At 34.5% G+C, this 20,418-nt stretch overlaps 1 protein-coding gene across 16 annotated transcripts in view; it reads right to left on the bottom strand.

Moving 5' to 3' along the window:
* Positions 1-3,942: 3,942 nt before the first annotated feature.
* CD55 (CD55 molecule (Cromer blood group)) overlaps positions 3,943-20,418 on the bottom strand; it is a 28,156-nt gene continuing 11,680 nt past the window's right edge. The window contains exons 7-12 of one of the 16 annotated variants that reach the window (XM_042257038.2): positions 18,277-18,684; positions 17,821-17,904; positions 14,332-14,352; positions 9,141-9,213; positions 7,048-7,145; positions 5,572-5,782 (exon numbers count right to left, since the gene is read on the bottom strand). In XM_042257038.2, the coding sequence (XP_042112972.1) occupies positions 7,091-7,145; positions 9,141-9,213; positions 14,332-14,352; positions 17,821-17,904; positions 18,277-18,684 (641 nt within the window). In that variant the 3' untranslated portion in view covers positions 5,572-5,782; positions 7,048-7,090. Of the gene's footprint in view, positions 5,783-6,489; positions 18,685-20,418 lie in introns of those variants that run through there. The other 15 variants (XM_042257041.2, XM_027976244.3, XM_027976245.3 and 12 more) reach the window with 15 other exon arrangements.

Raw genomic sequence — 20,418 nt, 5'->3', positions numbered from 1 at the left:
CATTTTAATCCCCCTAACTGTTCTGACTCATGAAAATGATATATCGTTTGTTTAGATGTATAATTTCTTTCAGCAAAGTTTTATATTTTTCTTCATAGAGTTCTTTCACATTTTTGCAAAATGTCTCTCTCAATACTCAGGTTTTGGATGCTACTGGAAATGGGATTTTTAAATTTCCTTTTTCTGATTATTCATTACTGGTATATGAATTATAAAATTATAATTGTTTGTATATTAACATTGTATCCTGTGACCTTACTAAATTCACTTATTCTAGTAGAGTTTTTCTATATACCTAATCATATTATTTGCTCATGAAGACAGTTTTGCTTCTACCTTTCCAATTCATTGACTTTCATTTCTTTTTCTTGGCTTGTGGCACTGCTTAAAACTTCATATAAAATACTGAATAGAAGTAGTAGATATCCATGTTTTCTTCCTTTCCTTAGGTAGAAAGCAGAAAGTAGGTTTGTTAAAGATGCTCTTAATTAGGTTAACAAATTTTTCTTAGTTTTCTGAGATCTTATCATGAATTGATGTTGGACTTTTTCAAACTTCTTCTGCATCCATTGAACTGATCATTTATTTCCTTTATTTTATTAATATGGTGAATTATACTGATTGATTTTTGGATATTAAATCAACCTTTTACTACTGGGATAAAACTGATTTGATTATGATGCACCATATTCTTTACATATTGTTAGGTTTGTTTTGTTAAAATTTTGTTAAGGCTATTTGTGTCTATTTTCATGCCCTCATCCCCTTGGTTCATAATTTTCTTTTCTCATGTCTTTGGCCTCATAAAATGAATTTAGGAATAGTCTTGCTTCCTCTATTTTCTAAAAGAATTTGTGTAACTGGTCTAATTTCTTCCTTAAATGTTAGAATTTACCAGTGAAACCATCTGGGCCTAGAGTTTTCTTTTTGGAAAGATTTCTAATTGAAAACTTTTTTTACATGCATCGAACCTGGACTGGCGATTTGTTTCACATATGATACTATACATGCTCCAATTAAAATAAATAAATTTATGTTTTTTAAAAAAAGAAAAAAAAATAAAACTTTTTTTGAACATAGGGCTATTCAAGTTGTGTATTCTTATTGGGTCAGACTTTATATAACTTGTGTTTTCAACTAATTTATTCATTTTACCTAATTTTTTGTTGAACTTATTGGTATAATGTTGAATTTATTGGCATGAAATTAGTATTATCTTATTTTTCTTTTAATGACCAGGCTCTATAGTGATACATTCTGATACTATGGTACTAGTAATTCTTGTCTTCTCCTTTTATTCTTTATTCTTTATCAGTCAAAATGGAATTTTGTCAGTTGTATTAAGACCTAACTTTTGATTTCATTGTTGTTGTTTTTTTTTTCTATTACTTTTTGCTATTCTATGTCAAAGATTTTTGCACTTTATTATTTGCTTGGGGCAGGAGCAGTATTTGATTTTCATTACCTAGACACTCTGGAAGAATACAGGCTAACTATTTTGTAGAATGTTCCTTGAACTGCTTTTTTCTGATTCTTTCTCATAAATTGATCTAAATTTAGCATTTTTAAAAGAACTACCATGCAAACGATGCTGAGCTCTTCTCAAGGTGATCTGTCAGGAGCCACTTCACGTTACTTGTCCCATTATTGGTAATGTTACCTTTGACCAGTTGATTAACGTGGTGTCTGTCAGGTTTCTCTTTCAATCCAGGCTTTTATCCAAAACCACTGTAGTGGAAGAATTTTGGACAACACACCAATAGCCTGTGTATTGTAAAACCAAAAGTTGACTATTAATCTTTCTTTTGCTTTCTTGGGTTCCCTGACATATGTTCTCCTATTGATGACTCCCAACCATATCGAGTGTGGACACCTCCTCCGAGCTACAGATTTGTATTTTTGACTATTCACACATGTCTACTTTGATGTCTGAAAGGCATCTCAAACTTGCCATGTATAAAAACACACACCTGATCTTTCTGTTACAAAAGTCTTTCCTTGCTCAGTAAGTGGCAACCTCCTCATTTCTGTTGCTCAGGTTAAAAATCTTGGTGTCATCCTTGATTCCTTTTTTTTTTTTCAACTGCACACCTAATCCTTTAAGAAATTCTGCTAACCTTAACTTCAAAATATCCGACTTCAAAAGGTTCACTTCCTGTCCCTTACCTCCCCACCCCAGAAACTGTCGGGATGCTTCGATTGGAAACTTTAAGATTGTGAGCAACGTCTGTCTTCTTCATTGTTTACAAGGACTTTCTCTCTTCCTAGTTCTGATTCTACCTTCCTTCACACAACTTAGTCTATGATGTGAACACAGAATGTCAGAGAAAAAAAACAAAACAAGGAAGAAAACTGTCTTTAAGCTTCTTTAAAATTTCTGCTTCCATGTTGTTCCCTGTGGCAAGGAAAACTGAAATTTGGCTAGCTGTTTGAAATTGGGAGAGGAAAAACTACAGGTAAAATATTTACATTTTAGTCAATTACCCAACCAGAGTAAAAAAGAATAATTATTTTTTAAAGAATATATGGGAGATCTGAGATGGAAGTAGTGGCAAGGGGAAACAAGGAAAACACCACCACCTCTGAACACTGAAGAATCTGCATTCTGAAAATAAACCAGCCACCACTGGAGTGGGCTGCAAAGGAATCACCAACCTTAGAGAAGAGGCAGTTTTTAACTCAGGCAAGGGGGTGAAGGGAACACTCAAAGTGGGTGTGTGGAAAATAAGGCATTTCCGCTTTGGGCATTGACTGAAAAAACAGTGCCAAGTTGTGATAAAAAAAATAATTAATGTTCAAATGTTCCAAGAAGTTTGATAGCAATTGTGGATTAAATACAATAAAACACAACTTTCTGTGGTGAGCAAGTATAATTTCCTACAACAAATAAGCACCAGTCTCAAAAGTAAAAGCAATAATGCAATCTTAGCAATTAAAGTATAAAATTATAGAAGAGCTTACCTTGGGAAAATGTAAAACTATTCAGCTTCATGATTACAGGGTACAAATTATAAGTCATACAGGAAAATCCCATTATACTTAATATACTTATTTTTATTATTATTTTCTTCATGTAAACTGGTTGTTAGATATTTTTCAGCTTATACCCTTATCTAACTAATAAGATGTAAAGACTAACTCAGTATAATTTATTGTCAAAGTTTAATGTTTCCCAGTATCTAAAACTCTTGCTACAAACTTGAGACCATTGATTCCAACTTTTAATTTAATCACATCAAAATAAACTATCCAGAATTTATTATTTTACACTAAACATATGACACACCATAATCCTCTCTCTAAGCCTTTCCTACTTTGAGCTTGCTACACTGTTTGCAGTCCCCAGTCCTGCCATGTGAATCTCATCTATTTGTCCTTTCTCAGTTTGTAGTCTTGAATGATCCCAGCCCATCACCTAGCAAAAACAGCTTAGGTACTCCTTATATTCTATACAACTGTAACACTTATAACTTTACATTCTTTCTCTCAATAAGTATATGGTTTTGGTCTTCTTCTAAGTAGATAAGTCGGTAGATACTGTGCAGTCGTTTGGTAGCTGCAGCACTTAGCACATGATAACCTGCTTGGAGTAGGCTCTTAGGTATTTTTCTGAGTAACTAAATCGGTATTATCCTTGCTACTACCCCAGGAAGCACAGACTGTCACAGCAGGTAGAGTAGGTCCTCCTATTTAACAAATGAATGAATTGGTAGATAGACATTGGCCTATTTGCAGGACTTTTAAGGAAGTTAAAAGAATTTCCTAATATTAGAAGCTATTAGGAAATTACTATTAATCTTGTTAGTTGTGATGATGTGGCTAGTTAGGGAAAAAGTCTTTATTGTTGGAAATACATATTTAAATATTTATAGTGAAATGTCATGATGCTTATGGAATTTATTTTAAAACATTTTAACAACAAACAGATGGGGAAACAATGAAAACAGTGATAAACTTTATTTTCTTGGGCTCCAAAATCACTGCAGATGGTGACTGCAGCCATGAAATTAAAAGATGCTTACTCCTTGGAAGGAAAGTTATGACCAACCTAGAAAGCACATTAAAAAGCAGAGACATTACTTTGTCAACAAAGTTCCATCTAGTTAAGGCTATGGTTTTCCAGTGGTCATGCATGGATGTGAGAGTTGGACTATAAAGAAAGCTGAGCATAGAAGAATTGATGCTTTTGAACTGTGGTGTTGGAGAAGATGCTTGAGAGTCCCTTGGACTGCAAGGAGGTCCAACCAGTCCATCTTAAAGGAGACCAGTCCTGAGTGTTCAATGGAAGGACTGATGTTGAAGCTGAAACTCCAATACTTTGGCCACCTGATGCGAAGAGCTGACTCATTTGAAAAGACTCTGATGCTGGGAAAGATTGAGGGCAGGAGGAGAAGGGGACAACAGAGGATGAAATGGTTGGATGGCATCACCAACTCAATGGACATGGGTTTGAGTGTACTCCGGGAGTTGGTGATGGACAGGGAGGCCTGGCGTGCTGCGGTTCATGGGGTCACAAAGAGTCGGACACGACTGAGTGACTGAACTGAACTGAACTGAACAACAAAGTCAATGAAGCAATGTGACAATATTATTATTGTGAAATTTATATGTGTATATATTCTAGTCTATTCCAACACTTAACATGTAAGTGGCAAGATGATAAGAACATATTAAGAATCTGGAAACTGATGTGATTGCCTTTAGGTAAATCAACAACAAGTAACACATTAAAAGTGATTCTCACTAGGCCAAAGGGCAGCACTCCTATGAAAGGCAGGAAGGGGCTCCCTTATTTATGAATAATTTACACAAGAAAATAAATGTCAAATACTACATGAGACAAAAATGTGGTTATTTCTACTTAGGGAAAATAAATTTTGCTTTATATATCTCCTTGAACTTTTTCTGATATACATATAAGACATAAATAAATATAAATTAAACTTAATATTACAAAAGAATAAGATTTACAATTTGAATATGAACATCTCACTTCAGAAATATAGCATCTTTTCTTATATTAATATTATAATATCTCTACAGAGTTTAAAAGACATTAAGTCAATCTAAGACAACTTTCACTCTTTCATGGGGGCATTTTTTCAAATAGAAAAGATTGTTCTAACAAAATTATAGCTGATCTGTCTTATAGATAAGGGGCTAATTCACTATCTGTGCTTTATGCAAAAGGAAGAATTATTCCTTCATTCTGCATTCTTCCTTTGTCACCAACTAACCCAAGAAACTCCACACTCTTGGATCATCAGCATTTTTTTTCTTTAAAAAAATCTGCCAACTAATTCAGGCTCATTTTAATAGAATAAGAAAAGTAGAAAATGTCTTTTAGTCAAGGAAAATTATTGTATAATGTGTTTTATCTCTTTGACAATTTTCCTTATGAGAGACTGGTTCGTTTGTTTTCAATATCCAATTGTTTTAATTTTTTGTGTCTTTTATAAATAAAAATAACATTACATATTTGGTGAAAAAAATTCACTTTTTTTTCTTTCTCACATTCTAAACATGAACAAATCTCTCCACTTTCCCACACTTTTATGAAAGTAATCACTCTTAATCTTATGAATTGTTCTATTTTCAAGGGTCTTAGGAGTATTGAGAACGTGATTCCAGGACAGATTCATCTTTCCTTGCCTCGTGGACATTCCTATGCATCTTAAAAACAAGATAACATGCAAAACATTTTCTTCTCAACTTCTTTGGCTCAGTTAGCCAACGGTTTCTAGCATCATAAGCAAAATTGTCAATGTTATACACATATGTCCTGAAAGTAAGAAAAAAAAAAAGTTAAAACCAAAATAACTTTACTGACTGGTTATATATATTCATTTTTTAATTACTATGTGATAAATCATGAACTAGAATAGTTGGTTAATTTAGGGTACAAAAAAAATGCAAAGTTAGTAAGTTATAGAGCATGGACAATCCCACCCAGTATAGTTCCCTGGTGGCTCAGTGGTAAAGAAACTGCCTACAGTGCAGGAGACCTGGGTTTGATCCCTGGGTTGGAAATATCCCCTGGAGAACAGCATGGCAACCCACATCAGTATTCTTGCCTGGAGAATTTCATGGCAGAGGAGCCTGGTGGGCTACAGTCTATAGGATTGCAGAGTTGGACACGACTGAAGTGACTAGGCAGCAGCAGCAGTAGATATGAAAGTGTGTTAGTCACTCAGTCATATCCATCTCTTTGTGACCCCATGGACTATAGCCTGCCAGGCTCCTCTGTCTGTGTAATTTTCCAGGCAAGAAAAATTTCCAGTAATTTTTTAATTACTGGAGTGGGTAGCCATTCCCTTCTCCAGGGGTTCTTCCCAACTCAGGGATCAAACCCAGGTCTTCTGTATTGCAGTTGGATTCTTTAAGCAACACCAACTAAAATATGACACTTGAGTTTTTAGTTTCTTGTGATTAATTACCAAGTTAGATTCAACTAAGATACTTTCAGATTAAAAATCAATGAAAACTCCCTGGAATAGAAGAAAGTTTAATCAAAAGAAGAAGATACCTAGAAAGTTTCACACATACATACATATTAAGTCAGTTTTGTTTGATAATTTTGACTCACAACATAATAGAGATAAGATCTATAAACGTGACTTATAAAAGACTCTTTAAAATAGATTTGATATTTCTTAAATATTACAAATGGGAGAAACAAATAGAGTATGAGCCAACCATCTCATGATGCAAGTAGTCACAATGAAAACATTCCTATTTGCAAGCCCTAATGTATAAATCTTTTGCTTTTTTCCAGATATTTACAGGATTGTGAACAGCCAAACATTTCAATAAACTGAGTAAAAAACACAGAATGAGATAATAGGTATTTTGCTGAAGAGTGGAAGGCTGAATACGTGTCACATTAACAAAAATCAATGTGTTAGTCATTCAACAAAGAAAAACAATTCTAACAATAATAGAGGTTTAAACCTCTATTGTCCTTTAATAGTCACAGATATATATCAAGGCTTTGTGTTAATCGACATTTTCCAAGACACAGAAATGTGATTTTACTGAACCGTATACCTTTTGTAAATTACCAGAGGTCTTACTTCTGCAGCATCACCAGTTACAGTGAACCATGACACTTAAGTGCTTTGTTGTTCCCATGTGTGTAGTAAGAGCTGAATAGTAGAGAAGGAAAATAGTGATTGGATTATGAAAGTTTAAAGCTCAATCAAAAAGCAACATGGGCATTTGTTTACAATCTTTTTATAAACTAAAATGTGTCATATATACCAACACTTCTAAAAGATGTAAATAAATCCTTGGACAGGCAAACACAAAAGATCAACAGATAAGGTATAAGACACCTTCACACTTACTTAGTCTTTCCTCTGTCTCATTGAAAATTAAATTTTATTAAATCAGCATAAAATTGAAAGAATAACAAGGAATATATAAAGTTAGGTCTTACTCTCAACAGCTTATACTTCCAAAATAAGGCAAGTGGGGTGTTTTTAAATGGACATTAAAAAAAAAAAAAGGCAAATTCTTTCTTAGGGGTTTGCATGAATTTTCTCTGATTCAGAAATAGAAGAATTAGGTTTACAGCAAAATCCCAATAAAACATAAATATTCCTTCCCTCTACATTTCAGCACTTTTCATTCTATTAAAAATATCATGGTCAATTATTTTACCAAAATATCTGAAGAAACTGATAATAGCCAAGACAAAGCTCCCAGCAAACTCATTCCACTCCCTCCCCCTCAACCTAACAAGCCCTGGAATATTGGCTTGAGAATTATACTGATAATGCTCCAATTCAAAAGCAGAACTGGACTAAATGTAAGGAAGTACAGAAAAAAATGTTTTATTCTTTTTTTCCAAAATAGTCTTGAGGAGGCATCTGTACCAACTTAACTCACTTTATATGACTTAGAATTCTGTTATTTATACTGAGCTCTAGACCACATTCTTTAAAAGTTTCAGAAAAATCTGAAGAAGACGTAATATTTTACTACATTTGCTATTAAAGCATCTGAGTATTTTATCGACAGTAAACAAATATCTATAATACCTGACCAAAAAATAGGACCTAGTGGCCAAATGCTTTTAGCAAAAGACTGAACTGCTTAGTGATTTAAAGAATGTTTTCATACTTTAGCTTATAATAGGCTTAAATAATATCGTTCACTCAAAGGGAAAGAGCCATGAAGGCTAAAAAGGAGATACATCATCCAAAGAATTGAAAAGGCAATTGAACAACAGCATGAAAATATAATTGTTCTTAAGCAATGAAAAAATAGACAGGCTTTAGGGCACTTCAGAAAGAATTCAGTTTCTGTGAACTCCACAGTTTTCTGAATGATAAAATCTACAAAACAGAAGGTCAATTTAAATAGTACTCTGTCTACAGGATGTATCAGAGCCAACCATGACTTGATATTTAACACATGTATATTCAATGCAGATCAGACGTTTCAAGCACTGATTTTTTTTTCTTTCTGCGTTGTTTTATCACCGGAGTGCTTACTATGTGCCAAGTAAGATCTTAACCCCTTTACAGGTGGTGATTCATTTGATCCCACAAAACAGATACTATAATCCCATGAAGTGGGTACTATTATTTCCCCCCATTTTACAAACGGGAAAACTGAGGCATAGAGAGGTGAAGCTCCTCACAGTCAAACAGCATGTAAACAGTAGACCCTGAATTGGAATCAAGCAGCCAGGCTCTAGAACCTGCCATCTTAACCACTGTGCTAACTTTGGCTAGACTGGCATCTATTAATAAATCTGATTTATTCATAGGCCTAATCATATGCAATTTAGCAATACATTAGAGTTTCTTTTTCTAGACAGTTTCACTTCTGTACAACACAACAGATACTCATAAATTTTACTATGTAGAGAAAAAAGATGAGTTGATCAATAGGTTGCAATGAGACTTTGGCTTTCAAATCACTTAATGTTCTTGTATATACTGAGATTTCTAAATTTTTTTTAAAAGACACAGGCTATTCATCCAAGATAGTAAATATAGATGAAAGGAATAAAGATATAGCATGTCAAAAAATACAATTAAGCTTAGAAAGTTATCTACTGTTATAGTGTCATGTTTTACTGGAAAGAAGCTAAGAACAAATTTTTAAAAATCATCAGAATTTTTGCTCACCCTGATTTTCCACTGTCCCAGAAAATTTTGACTAGAATTATGATACCAATTATTATAGTAACAGCAACACATCCTTGAGGGGGGAAAAATGGTAAGTTAATCAATATAGAAATGAGCAATCACATATACAGTGTAATTCACAATGACAAACATACTGATTATCAGGTAAGTTAAAGAAAAAACAGGAGACATGAATTATATTTTGCTTGCTTGCTTATATCATAAGTTTGACAGTAAAATCTACATGTTATTTATCCTGTTTTCTTTCAAGGGAAAATGAAATATTTAAAATGAAGTATCATAATACTCAAATAAAATCTTACAGATTTGAGAGGATTCTAAAATGTTTCAACTCCACCATGCTTAATTTTAAATTATTTGATCACTGATTATTTAAACATATTGACTGTACTATGTGCAATTTCAGCACTAGAAGATGTCTTGGAGTTCACATTTATTTTGTAGATTATTAAATTGAGTCTGAGAAAGGTGAAGCTTCCATATGTGGTTAATGGCAAGGCCATTTACTCAGTTCATAGTAAAGGTAACAGAGATGTAGGCCTTTCTCTATCATAGGAAAGGCATCGGTATCTGGGCACGGAGAATAAAACTACAGAAATGCTTTCCAGTGTTTATTCTATTGCAGATAAAATTTCATTTAGGGAAACTGGTATTTACTTTCAATATTAAACACACTATTTTGAGTTGAACAACAACAAATAATTGATGAAATAATTTGATCAACTGTAAAAAAAAATAATATCTTGATTTTTACACATAAACTTTCTTCTTAAAACCAGTCACTGCCCTTTCTCCTCACCACCTGCGTATCCCTTTTCCTCCCCACTGCTGCTGCTGCTGCTGCTAAGTCTACATCCTCCCAAATCCTTGAACTCTATTTTCTGATCTGTACTACAAAGTATAAATGATACTAGAAAAGCAACTGAAGCTAATGTGACTAACAAGTGTGTCCACTTTCAAATCAGCAAAATACGATCAATGTCACATAATTGAGCTGCCATGTGGATACATAATTTTAAAAACAGCTGTTTCTACCACAGAATTTACAGTATTTTACCCAATTTCTATAATTGACTCCTTAGCACCATAGCATTAGTTTGAAAGATTGCACTAATAAAATAAGTCATGCCTCCTTTAAAATTTGGGGTTTCTTTTTGTTTTTTACCACTTCCCATTAATCCCACCATTTTCAATTATTGCAGAAAAATTCCATTTTCAATTTGAATGATAAATGAAAATCAAAAAATTTTAAAGTGATCCCAAATGTTTGTATGACAAAAGTGGGAATATTCTTAGAACACTGGTCAGCACATATATGTGATTCTAAAAGAAAATGTGAAGGTTTATGTTTTAACAGAAAACCAATGCAAACTACAGAAACATGAGAAGTATTATTCTAATAAATCTTCCTCCTTAATAATTAATAAGAATACTATTTTGCAAATTAAAACAAAGAAAACTTTATAAAGGCAATAGTTTATGATCTAAAATTTACCCAAAGGTGAATCAGTACTAATTTCAGACTAAAACAATTTAGGCCAACTTGGTTAGATAGCATCACTGACTAAACAGAGGTGAACTTGAGCAAATCAAACTTCAGGGGATAGTGGAGGACAGGAAAGCCTGGTGTGCTACAGTCCATGGAGTAGCAAAGAGTTGGAGCGACTGAACAACAACAACAACCTGGGATAAATGAAACTATAATATTATAAATTAAGATTATGATTCCAGTGTCATTAAGGAGCATTTGGGTGCGAAAATCACATAATTTTAGAAATGTTTTTCTCTAAGTAAAAGGAGTATTTTAGTAATATTTCCCATTATGTAGAGATATATTCACCTAGTACTTAAAACAGTGCAAAGCAGTCTGTCACATATTAGCACATTATCTCCAATAACTGGCATGGTACTTGTAAATAGTAAAATGCATGATTTTAACTGTTCATAATCTTCTCAATAAACATACCTGAGATTACTCAAACTAAATTTGCATTAGATGGGTATTTCATTAATATATAGAGTATTATCTCCATTCCTGAACAACCCAAATCAGAATGAGGCTGCCTCCTTTCCTGAAGAAATGTGGATTCATCTGGTCATTTCAAAAGGTCTCGTTTATACACATGCCATAAAGTGGAAATGCACTCTCTGTACTGTGAAAAACTAAGAAAGCTATGAACAGGTTTTGTTGTTCCTTATAATCCTATTTAACATAAAAGCATAAGTAAATAAGCATGTGATATTTAAAAGAAAACATACTTTAGATACTTCACTGAGCATTCTCTTAATTTCTTTTTCTTTACTATTGCTAATTGCTACAAGCGGCTTGTGAGTGTCACAACATAGGATTTCAGCAATGAAGGGGAAAAAAAAACAACACTTATAAAGAATCAGGACTATCTTAATTGTTAAATTTGAGTTGTACAGATCTAGGAAAAGAATTTTTCTACCCTTTCAAGCACTGAGTGCTAAAGAAAATAATCATCTCCCTCTATTCAAGTGCCTAATAGCTATGTGACCTTGAGCAAGGTAAGACTCTTGCATAGCCACAGTTCCTCTCAACTACAAGGTAGGACACAGCTACATTATAGGAGAGTTGTGAGAAGTAAATGAAATAATACACAAGCATGTTTCAGTGCAGTCCTTACCACCGACCCAAGATGCACATGTTACTCTAATAAAGGGCTATCTGATTCTTTGGTGTGGCCAGAGGGAACGATAAAATTGTCAGAAATCCATCTCATAAAGATAATAGTAACAAAATAAAAAAGAATTCTTAAAGCTGAAATTTACCCAATTTTTAGCACTATGCCAGTAGTTTTCACAACCCATATTTCATTAAGCTTCCAAGACTTTAAATAAGAATCATGATCACCATCTCATAAATGAAAAAATTGACACTCAGAGAGATTAAGTAAATCACTTGGTTTGAGTAATTATTAAATGGAAAAAAAAATCCAAAACAGGATTGAAACCAAGGTCTGACTGACTCCAAAGCACAAGTCATCCTTCTATAAAATACTGTCAACAAAAACAAACAGAAAACCCCACAACTATATACAGCATGTATTCTCAGTAGGGTTGGTATCATCCTTAAAGGGGATAAAGGGTTTTTTATTTTTTTACTTTTTACATATAAAGTACAGATGTGCATACAGTACATAAATAGATTTATATTGTATCTGTAGTATTAATATTTTATAGGGATGATTAGGAAGAAATGCCTTACAAGATCCTTGAGGGGGAGAGGGTAATAATGGAAAAAAAAAAAACCAACCATTGTTTTTGGAAAATACACTAATACACAGCAGAGAATAGCTTTAAAATCATCTTGCAGGGATATAACTGGAGGTCCAGTGGTTAAGAATCAGCCTTCCAATGCAGGGGATGCGGGTTTGATCCCTAGGCAGGGAGCTAAACATCCCACATGCTTTGGGGCAACTAGGCCTCAATCAGACCACCCATGGACAGCAAACTGTAAAGCCCTTGCACCAAAATGACGATCTCACACGTGGCAACTGAGACCCAAGACAGTCAAAAATAAATAAACAAATAAAATTTTTTTAAGAAAATCACAAGGCAGGCTTCACTTACACAGCAGATAAAGTTCTGAGATGAGCAGTCAGTCTCTATTTCTTGGCAAAATTAAACAGGAAAAAATTCAAAGTTTTTGCATTCAAATGCAAAGTTCTAATATCATTTGTGTCACTCATGTGCATTGCAGTGCAATCAATAAAAGCAATTTCCTTGTTGTATAGTTTATCTTTAAAATGAGAAAAGTGACCTCATTCACAGAATACATTTAAGAAGTAAAGATAATTTTCAGGTTTATGTTTTATAAGTATAAGATCCCAAAGAAAAATATTACCGTATGTCTGATATAAGAGAGAAGGAATTCCTCTTTATTTTTAAGCACAGGTTGGAATTACAACTAACCCTAAGGGAAAGTTTCTGGAAAATCACACAATATATACTTAAAGAATTTCAGAAAAAATAATAAGCACCTCAAATTTTCACTGAATGCCACTGAACTAGAAGAAAAAGCGTATCTATTAAATTTTAACTTCATCTATTAAAAATGTCATTAAGCCATTAGATCATGAGATTTTCACTTAGAATACATTTATTTTTATTTAAAATATAGAATGGACAAAATGAATTGCAACTGTTGGAATCTTTCAAAATAGATCTTTTAGCTTAAAAGAGTTTTTCTTAAAACATAAAAGCTATAATAAGTAATTGAAAATAATAAAAGCAAGTATTACTTTCAGTTTCATAGTCACATGGGTAATTCATGCATGCATAAGATGAGCTTTCAGCTTATAAACACATAAATCAAAGTGTTTTTTACAAATTTTTATAAGTGTATTTTCCATTAGACATTACTTATCAATATGCCAATTTAGCTGTATAGCTTCTTAACAGACATTTCTTTTATGATCTTATTCATCTTGTTAATACATAACATCAGATGATATATTTACGAACAAAAAAGGACTGGACAAAATGATAGAAGAAATCACAACAAGAGGTATGTTTTTGGTCTCATGCCTACAGCAACAGAGCATTTTTTGGAGAAACTTTACTTTAAACCACTGACTGGGAAAGGAAAAGGAAGAAGATATAACCAAAAGTAACACTCTTTGTTTTACTTGGGACAGGACAAATCTAGAAATAGTCAATGAGTAGTTTATGATTAATTATAAAACACTTGAGGATAGACACTGTATGGGTAACTCTCTCCTCTGGTGATTCTCAGGCACTAAAATGAGATGCACTGAGCCACTAGGCATGCAATAATACTTGACTGACTGGCCAAATGATTTGAAGTTCTCCTCAAATTACCCTGGAACAAGAACATGGCGGCGAATGTTCTTGTCGATAAGATGCCTTTACCTGTTTTCTCTTTGGCACCCACACATACTGTATTCTGATAGTATCCCTAAGACAGTATCACCAACTCATTGGACATGAATTTGACCAAACTCTGGGAGATAGTGGAGGACAGAGGAGCTTGACATGCTACAGTCCATGGGATCACAAAGAGTTGGTCATGACTTAGCGACCTAACAGCAACAACAAAGACAGTAATAAAACAATATTCTTTTCCAGGAATTATATATCCAAAAGCGATGACAAATTCTGCGGACTCTCAGAGAGCCACACTTACCCGATGCAATGGTGCTAGCAACTAAAGAATGAAAAAAGGAAAGAATTACAAAAGTAAAAATGTTTTAAAGCCATTGATTTGCTAGCAATTTAATAAATATGTTTATCAATCAACTGTACTTAAAGTTCAAAAGTAACTAAAATAAACAATTATAAATAAATTAATGAAAGCAATCATATTACTAACAATCAAGTAACACACATTAGTATCTATCTCTATTAAACAAGGGCTTCCCTGGTAGCTCAGATGGTAAAGCATCTGCCTACAATGCAGGAGACCTGGGTTTGATCCCTGGGTTGGAAAAATCCCCTGGAGAAGGAAATGGCAACCCTCTCCAGTACTCTTGCCTGGAAAATCCCATGGACTGAGGATCCTGGTAGGCTACAGTGCATGGTGTTGCAAAGGGTTGGATATGACTGTGCAACTTCACTTTCTTTTTTTTCTTTCTATTAAACAAAGTTAGCCAACAATAGAAACATAAAATGTGACTAAAGAGTTATTGAATACTGAAGCAAACACTATGTAAATTTGGTTATATGACTTGTGGCAAGTCATCTGTAAGGACTAACACTGACAAATGGAAGGTGCATGGTACATGCATTATGGATTACACTCAGTAGTAGCTACTACTATTTTTTCAATAAAAGCAGAAAAGGCATACAATATTTAAAGGGTAAGTTAACTGTATATAAGAGAGAAATTTGATCCCAAATATTCACTGTCTTTTTATCATAATCATTTAAAATAACTGAAAAGTTTGTTAAATTTGTAAAATTATCATATTCATGCAGAAAAAAGTATTTCAACACAGTTAGCTCTATAACAAATTTATACTAAGTGAATTTGTTTCTCTTCACCTTGCCCTATTAAACCTATATATTTGACCTAAAATTTTTAGGGCCAGAGATGTAAAATTTTAAGAAGTCAGCAACCACATATAAATGTAAAATTAATGAACTGAATCTAATTGGATCAATATAAGCCACAAAAGCAATGTTGAGGGCAAAAATCAAGTTAGGTAATGGAATATATGACATACTATTTATGCAAATTATAAAAACATGCAAAGCAATAATATGTACTATTTATGGTGACATACATGTAGCATAAGAATAAAAACACAGAGATGGAGCTTGCACAATGAGGTACCATCTCACACTGGTCAGAATGGCCATCATTAAAAAGTTTACAAACAATAAATGCTGGAGAGGATGTAGAGAAAAGGGAACCATTCTACACTATTGGTAGGAATGTAAATTGGTACATCCACTATGGAGAACAGTATGGAGAGTCCTTAAAAAACTTAGAATAGTGTTGCTGTGTGTCTGTGCTTAGTTGGTCAGTCGTGCCCCACCCTTTGTGAACCCATGACTCCCACCAGCCTGCTCTGTCTATGGGGACTCTTCAGACAAGATTACTAGAGTGGGTTGCCATGCCTTCCTCCAGGTAATCTTCCCAACCCAGGGATCGAACCCAGGTCTCCTGCACTGTAGGCAGATTCTTTACCGCCTGAGCTGCCAGTGAAGCCCAAGAATACTGGAGTAGCTAGCCTATCCCTTCTCCAAGGGATCTTCCCGACCCAGGAATTAAACCGGGGTCTCCTGCATTGCAGGTGGATTCTTTACCAGCTGAGCTACCAAGATAGTCCAGTTGCCACATGATCCAGTACTCCTGAATATAGATCCAAAAAAGATAAAAATTCTAATATGAAAGGATATATACACCCCAGTGTTCACTGCAGCGCTGTTCACAATAGACAAGACATGGAGGCAGCCTAAAGGTCCATCAACAGAGGAATGGGTAAGGAAGATGCAGTACATATACACAATGGAGTATGACTCAGCCATACAAAGAATGAAACAATGCCATGTGCAGCAACATGGATGGGCCTTTACATTGTCACACTGAGTGAAGTAAGTCAGACAAAGACAAACATCATGTGATATCACGTATTATGAAATCTACAAAGAAAAAAAAGATACAAATGAATTTATTTATAGAACAAAAACAGACTCACAGACTTAGAACACAAAATTTATGGTTATCCAAGGGGAAAGGTTGGAGGGAGAGATAAATTAGAAGGTTGGGATTTATATATATAAGCTGAGTCACTTTGCTGTATGGAAGAAATGAACACAACATTGTAAATCAAGAACACTTTGATGAAATTTTTTTTTAAAGAAGCAGGCAGGAATTGAGGTTCCCTTTTTTAAAAAGGGAACTAATTGGAGTGAGATTTTGTGTATTTGACCTTTTACCTAAAGGAATAAAGAAACATACAAAGGAAATTTCAACAATAATATCTGTAATGTTTTAACTTCTTAAAGATTCTGGGTAATGGCCAAATGAGCTTGAGTATGGAAATTTATGAAATTTGGACAATGTACTCAAAAAACAACAATGATAACTATTTGAAGACATGGAAGAACAAACTAACTCAGGCAGAAATAAATCAAAGCCGAGAGAGCTCAGGCCGCAGATGAGTTGCAGGGAGTGGGATTTGCCTGCAAGCAGCAGGGAAAAATCCCTAGGGCACTTGGCACAGAGAGCAGAAAGCCACAGTTTCACTGGCTGGAGAAGAGCGTCTGGAAGGTGAGGAGCTGATGCTGCTCTATTTCTTGACATATGTGGTAGTTACACTGATATTTGCTTTAAGAAAGTTATTAAGACTTATATGTATATTTTGTACAATTTTCTGTGTGTTGATGTCAATGAAAAGTTAAAATAATTTAAAAAATTGCCTCTTGGCTCAGTCCTATTGAGATTTAAAAAAAAGATAAAAACAAACGGATAAAAACAACCAAAAATCCACATATCTCTATTGAGAACAAGAGTGTCTATAAAAATGGCTATTCATTAAGCAAGTTGTAAAATAAGAAGACATCCTGGTGGTCTGAAAAAGCATTGGTTAGATGGGTTTCATTCACTCAGTAGGTTTTCCTGAAATCTAAAGCATATGTTACTCTGCTTTCATAAAAACTGTCATTTAAAGAGTTAACCTGAAAGATTTCAAAGAACTCTGTGTTTTTAATTACTTAGAAGATACTATTAAGGTACTTAACCAAATCATCAACTCTAGGGAGTCTGGAGAGTTCCTTTAGCATGCTTGAGGGATGGGTCTCTGTCATTGAATCAGACCTAGAAATCAACCTAAAGGATTATACCTACTTGGTTCTTTGAGGGATCATAAGAAATTCAGTGGCTCCCTAAAGCTAACATGAAAAGCAGCATTTTTTTTACTGACATTAATTTAGAATTACTTTTATGACACCACAACCTTTTTCTGTATTATTGCAAAAATATTTCTTTCTTAAAGGTATGCTCTAGCACAATCCAAAGTTAACCTTTGAAGAAACTCAGAACATTGCTATGAAGAAACTCTGCCTACAATAAACCAGAGACTTCTTAATTTTTTAACCCTGATGAATTTGAAATTTCTACCATGGCACATAAAATCCATATGTGCAAACCTGAACTGAGTCAACTGACCTGAAGGAGCGCTTCCTCTTCCTTTAGGTGCGCTTGTTGCATGCAAACGCAGGGTTGTCCTGGGAACAGCTGTACTTTTTGCTGCTGTAACACGAGCAGAGGTCAATCTTTGTGTTATACGGAGACCCTTAGTCGTATGTACAGAAGTGGACTTTTGTGTAGCTTTAAGATTCTGTGTAAGTAAAGATTTTGCTGAGGTGAATCTTTGGGTTGTAGGTGTGGTTGCAGAAGCATTTGGCATGATGGGATTCTGAGCTGCTGTAGAGACAGTGTTTGATATTGGGGAATTCCAGGCTGTCGTGGCGGAACCATTTGCTGTGGTAGGTTTCTGAGGAGGTGATGGGACCTTTGTAGCTGGAACATTTACAGTGGTGTATGTCTGAGAAACTAGTGGGGGCTTTGTAGCTGAAGAATTTATTGTGATGAGTTTCTGAGGAGTTGGTGGTGTTTCCGTACCTGGAACATTTACAGCGGTGGGTTTCTGAGGAGTTGGTGGGGTTTCTGAAGCTGGAACATTTATAGTGATGGGTTTCTGAGGAGTTGGTGGGGTTTCTGTAGCTGAAACATTTACAGTGGTGGGTTTCTGAGGAGTTGGTGGGGTTTCTGTAGCTGGAACATTGACAGTGATGGGCTTCTGGGGAGTTGGTGGGGTTTCTGTAGCTGAAACATTTACAGTGGTGGGTTTCTGAGGAGTTGGTGGGGTTTCTATAGCTGAAACATTTACAGTGGTGGGTTTCTGAGGAGTTGATGGGGTTTCTGTAGCTGAAACATTCACTGTGGTGGGTTTCTGAGGAGTTGATAGGACTTTGGTACCTGGAACATTTACTTCAGTGGATTTCAGAACTGTTGGTGAGACATCAGTTTCTGTAGAAGAAAAATGTTATAATAAAATTAGGTAAATAATGCTGTCCAAGTTAAGATTTAGGAACCAGCTGTTTGCTCTGACTCTTCTCTTTCCCCACAAATATCTAAGTATGACTTTTAGGAAACCAAGTATTCTCATGTCTTTCCCAAGGAACTGAAATGCTATATATTATCTTTGCTTTGAAATAAGTTGCACCTATAGGCAACTAAAGTGGATTTACACCAAAGTAATACTGAGATTCCTAAAACTGTTTTCTATTTGAAAAAGGAAATCAAAGTCAGAACTGGCAGTGATTTCATTCTTAATACCCCTCAAATAAAGAGTTTTTCTCATAAATTGTCCTTTTTCCCTCATGCCAAGACCAAAGAAGAACAGGATGCAACCTTGAAGCAACAAAGATAAGCACAACATAGTCAGTTTTTCCAAAGCGGTCAGGACATGTTAGTGACCTTGGGAACTTGCTTTGTTTCACTTCTCTTTTAAAGCAATAAATTCAGACTACAGTAAATCCCTTTTCTCCTCTTGTGTTGGTTACCAATCTTACACAGAAAAAAAGTTTAGTTCCTCTTTGGATTTTAAGTGAGATAACAATATTTCAAGTGCAGATTTAGTGAAGACCCTATTCTGTGAGTCACCAATCTAACATTAAAATTTTAGGTCTGTTTGACTTTGAGTTGCTGATCCAATCTCCCTCATAAGGCAGTACTGAGCAGTGTGTAAGCCTGTTTGACCAGATATTAAAGACTGCTGTCCACTTCTCTAAGCTTCAGTTTTCTCATCTGTAAAATGAATGAGTTTTGAAAAACTTTTACTATGAGGTGCCTGGAGATGGTTTTGTTTTTGTTCTGCTTAGAGTCCTGAAAGTTTTTGGAATCTCTTGGTTGATATATTTCATCAGTTTGGGAAATTTTTCAGTCATTATCTCAGTATATTTCTTATGCTTCTCTCTCTCTCTTTCTCCCCCCTATTTTTTTAATCATAATTAGAACAGCCATATCTCAAATGTCTCTTAAATTTGGTCTGTATTCTACTTTCATTTTCTCCTTGTTCTTCAGTTTTAATTAACCTTTCTTCCAGTTTCCAATACCATCTCCTGCTATGTCCAAATTGCTGTTAAACCTGTCTACTGTGCTGCTCAGATACTATATTTTCCCACTGAAGAATGTCTATTTTACTCCATTTTATAGAATCCAAATCTCTGTTGAAGTTCTCTATCTTTTCCATTAGTATCTTGAATATATTAATCACTTAAAGTCCTTGTCTGCTAACTCAATTATCTAGATTTTTCTTATTTGCTTTTTATTTCTCCTAGTTTTGTTATAATCTCTTGCATCTCTCAATATCTAATAATTTTTATTACATGCAATATATTGTATAAAATTCAGATGATATGATCTTCCAAAGGGAGGGTATCCTTTTCTGATAGGCAAGTTGGTTTGCGGTGATCACATCCTCAGCCTATGAGGACTGAGCTGGGTTACAGTTTCCATATGATTCAGTCTACTTTTGCTGCTTGGAAGTAGATCTTTTTTCCTCAACCCTGAGAGACTGTGGGAGATCCAAGTCTATTCTTTAGCAGTGCCCTCTCTAGCAACACAGCCTCTCTTTCCACAAAGCTTCAAAATGTGCTTAAATGTTGTAAGAAGGATGTTGGTTGTATGCTTGATACAAGCCTGTTCTTGTGATGGGTTTGTTTTCTAAATACCATAAGGTTCAGGAAGATCTCATTTTGT

The sequence above is a fragment of the Ovis aries genome, chromosome 12 (assembly GCF_016772045.2).
Source record: "Ovis aries strain OAR_USU_Benz2616 breed Rambouillet chromosome 12, ARS-UI_Ramb_v3.0, whole genome shotgun sequence".
Lineage (NCBI taxonomy): Eukaryota > Metazoa > Chordata > Mammalia > Artiodactyla > Bovidae > Ovis > Ovis aries.
Note: the sequence above shows the minus strand (reverse complement) of the source record. Positions and strands in the feature narration are given on the sequence as shown.